The sequence below is a fragment of the Teleopsis dalmanni genome, chromosome 2, assembly GCF_002237135.1.
Source record: "Teleopsis dalmanni isolate 2A chromosome 2, ASM223713v2, whole genome shotgun sequence".
Lineage (NCBI taxonomy): Eukaryota > Metazoa > Arthropoda > Insecta > Diptera > Diopsidae > Teleopsis > Teleopsis dalmanni.
Genome location: NC_051847.1, coordinates 40841917 through 40845347, shown reverse-complemented (window position 1 = coordinate 40845347; position 3431 = coordinate 40841917). Strand labels below are relative to the sequence as shown.

General features: G+C 30.1%; 1 protein-coding gene across 1 annotated transcript; it reads right to left on the bottom strand.

The window, feature by feature from the left end:
- Positions 1–1477: 1477 nt before the first annotated feature.
- On the bottom strand, positions 1478–3015 carry LOC119674366 (MATH and LRR domain-containing protein PFE0570w-like). The gene is made up of 2 exons (XM_038085502.1): positions 2804–3015; positions 1478–2689 (listed from the first exon to the last, which is right to left on the bottom strand). The coding sequence occupies exon 2, from the start codon at positions 2627–2629 to the stop codon at positions 1478–1480; it is 1152 nt and encodes a 383-aa protein (XP_037941430.1). The 5' UTR covers positions 2630–2689; positions 2804–3015.
- Positions 3016–3431: the final 416 nt, after the last annotated feature.

Here is a 3431-nt window from a genome sequence, read left to right as displayed (position 1 = left end):
CCATTTTTTACCAACATTTTTTTTTATTGGTTTATTGTTCCATTCAAATTTGCCACCTGGGTGGGTTCACTGCAGACGCTGTAGGCTGAGGCAAAGGCATGGAATGAAATAGCAAAAGAAAAAGAATATAAAACCAAATTTGCTTTGACTTATCCTAAGTAAATATATAAGAAATTTTTGTAAAACAATGACTTAAAAGTTCTTAAAATTAATATAAAAATAAATAGAAATTAAATAATTCGATTATTTGCTAAGGCCATTGATAATGAGTACTTGCCAATACTTGAAACAGCATTGTATGGTCAGCCAAATTTCAATAAATTAACTAAAATGTTTGTTGTTGTCTTTTCATTTCTATGCGAACCCTTCTAACTTCTTCTAAATAGTTTTTTTTCGTTATAAGACGCATCACTTTTGGCAAGAAAAAATTGACACAGTCACTTCGAAAACTATGCGAGACCACGGGAGACCACGATCTCTCTACAATGATAAACCTATTAAAACTGTTTTGTCATTATATTATTCTTATAATAATCTCAAAAGTAATCAATTCAGGGGTCAAGGGTAAACAGAATAATTGAATTTTGCAAAAATTAATCATGCATCTATCTAGATCAGAGTCTTATTCGTAGATTGATGTAAGTGGGTCTAAAACCATGTCCAAAAGTTTTTTATAAATAAATGATGTTATTAATGTTAATGTGATATTCTTGATAACATTTATTATTATTGTGACATTCCGGATAATAGGATAAAGAGCTATTTCATCCTTGATACTTTTGTAAGACGTCCGTTACTGAATTAAAAATCTTGAAGGATTATGTAATAGATCCCCAATGCTGTCAGGATCTTACTGATTTAAGGGTCTTACTGATTTAAGGGTCCTACTAAGATCATGTGATACCACAATACTCTTATTTGGCCTCAGTGTTTCGACTACTATTTCAAAAAGTCAGTCGACTTTCATATACCTTCTAACTTCAAATCGGTAAGCAACAGAGGAAATCAGTCAAATCAATATCGTGCTCCACTAAACCAATGTATTACCCTTTTTTCTTTTTTTTTTTTCTTCTATTTGATTTTTGTTCGACTGAAACAATTTAAACAATGGCAAATGATTAAATGGTTTCAATCATTCTCAGAAAATATAATTCTCAGGTACTTGAAATACTTTTTGCAAGCTAAAACTGCTTTTTGTATTTTTTAAGTAAATTCGGTTACTGTCTAAATCATAATCCCCAATGATAATTCAAATTTTTGTAATAACTGGTATTGTTTATTGTTTAGTAAAAATAAATAACTAACAATGTAAAGTTTTCAAAAATAAATCCGAATTGATTAGATATACTATACGTATAGTACAAATCTACAATAAATTAGATTTCAGTTACGCATCGCATGAAATATTATACCCGTCAGTCTTGTTCACATTACATATTGCTTTTTAAACGGAATGTACAACTATTGATACTAATTATTACTGAATATCTTCAGAAGGGTTATATGTAATGTCAATAAGTGCAACAGCTGATTTACATGCAGACATCTTTAAGTTTTCAACTTTTTTATTTTCCTTTTGAATCTTCAAGTCTTCAACTTTTTTATTTTCCTTTTGAATCTTCAAGTCTTCAGCCTTTTTATTTTCCATTTGAATCTTCAAGTCTTCAACCTTTTTATTTTCCATACGAATCTTCAAATCTTCAACTTTTTTATTTTCCATTTGAATCTTCAAGTCTTCAACTTTTACATTTTCCTTTTGAACCTTCAAATCTTCAACCTTTTTAATTTCCTTTTGAATCTTTGTAGTTTTGTTTTTAGCCACAGCGCCTGCATTTGAAACGGTATTCTTATTGCCATCCTTACGATTAATAAATTCTGTCATTAACGAGTCGACATCACCAGGAGATGAAGTTGTTTTTATCTTTAAGTATTGTTGCGAACTTTTCGTACTTGCTCCCTTTAGACCATTTTCTTCCACGATGTCCATTAAACCCTTTCCATACTCTTTTTTTAACACAGTATTTTCATTGTGTACATCGTCTAGACGTGATACCTCAGAACTTGGTTTGACACATTTTGAAATGGGTTGCAAAGTAGGTATATCCGTAGAGTCATTATATTTGGTTGGATGAGAATAGTTTTCTTCATTATTTGAAAAACTTTTAGCTTTTTCTGCATATAATTGCAAAGCAGTCTTTAAACTATTACTAGGACCAGTAATCTTTGGTGAAGGTGAAACTGAAGCATTTTTCTGCTGACGGATAGATTCATAATAATTGTCCACAATTTTCGATGTGGGTTGCTTTGACATCTGTTTCCGTGACGGTTTCTCATGTACTGCATATCCTTGAAGTGGGCTACAGTAAGTTTTTGTACTTGCTTCTAATAAGTATTTTTCGTCCAATCTTGTTTTATACTCATATGGTGTATACTTATTATAACTTTTCACTTCACGATGATTACTGAAATTATATATGCCCGATCCTCCCAATTTTTTGTATGAGCTTTCAATTTGTTCTTCATCGTTATGTTTCCTTTGCTCCACAATGACGATCTTCGGACCATTGTCATATTTTTTTGCAAAGGATCGCGTAAATACTTGCATTAAATTTTTAAGTCTGCGGGACATTTCAGTTTGCGTAATTCATAACCATTTCAATATACCTCTAAACTTCTTAATTATGGAGACCTAAGAATTTGTTAAATTTGAAAAATATTTAAAAAGTTATATTTGTTAATTTCAATAACTAGCAAAACTATATGAGAAATATAATCGTAACTTTAATCGAAAAATGTATCTAACCTCACGCCCAGAAAATTGTTACTAAAAATTCGGATCTCTTGTCGAATACGAACAAGAGCTCATGTCCAGTTATATTTGGTCCCAGAGTATGGGAAATCGCTACAATCAATTTCGAACAAATAACTTTCTATAAATCTTGTATATCATAAAACCTTTCTATCTTAAAACCAAAAATATTTTTATGACCAGAAAACGAAGAAATTTCAAAACAAATCTTTCGATTTTTCAAAGATTAAAAAAAAATTTTTGAAAACTACAAATTATTTTTTTTTAAAAGTCAGAGATAACTACGTTTAACAAAAATAACTTGGACGAAAAAAAATTGATTATACATAGAATTATTCCATACCTCATTCGGTGATTTATTTAGATACCCTTAGTTGTAGGGAGCTAAAAAAAAGGAATTTAGCATCAATGTCAAATTGTTAAAGAAGTACAATCTTTTTGATATATAAGTAGAATTCTTACCAAATGAACTCCTAGTTACTGCTGTAGATAGAAGATAGTAACAAATCATAAATTATACTCAATCTACATCACTTCTTATAGATGATCAAAGTTATGTATGAAGCTCAGTATATGCAGTTGAATTTTATTAAGGTCAAAGGAGCACAGGAACGGATACAAT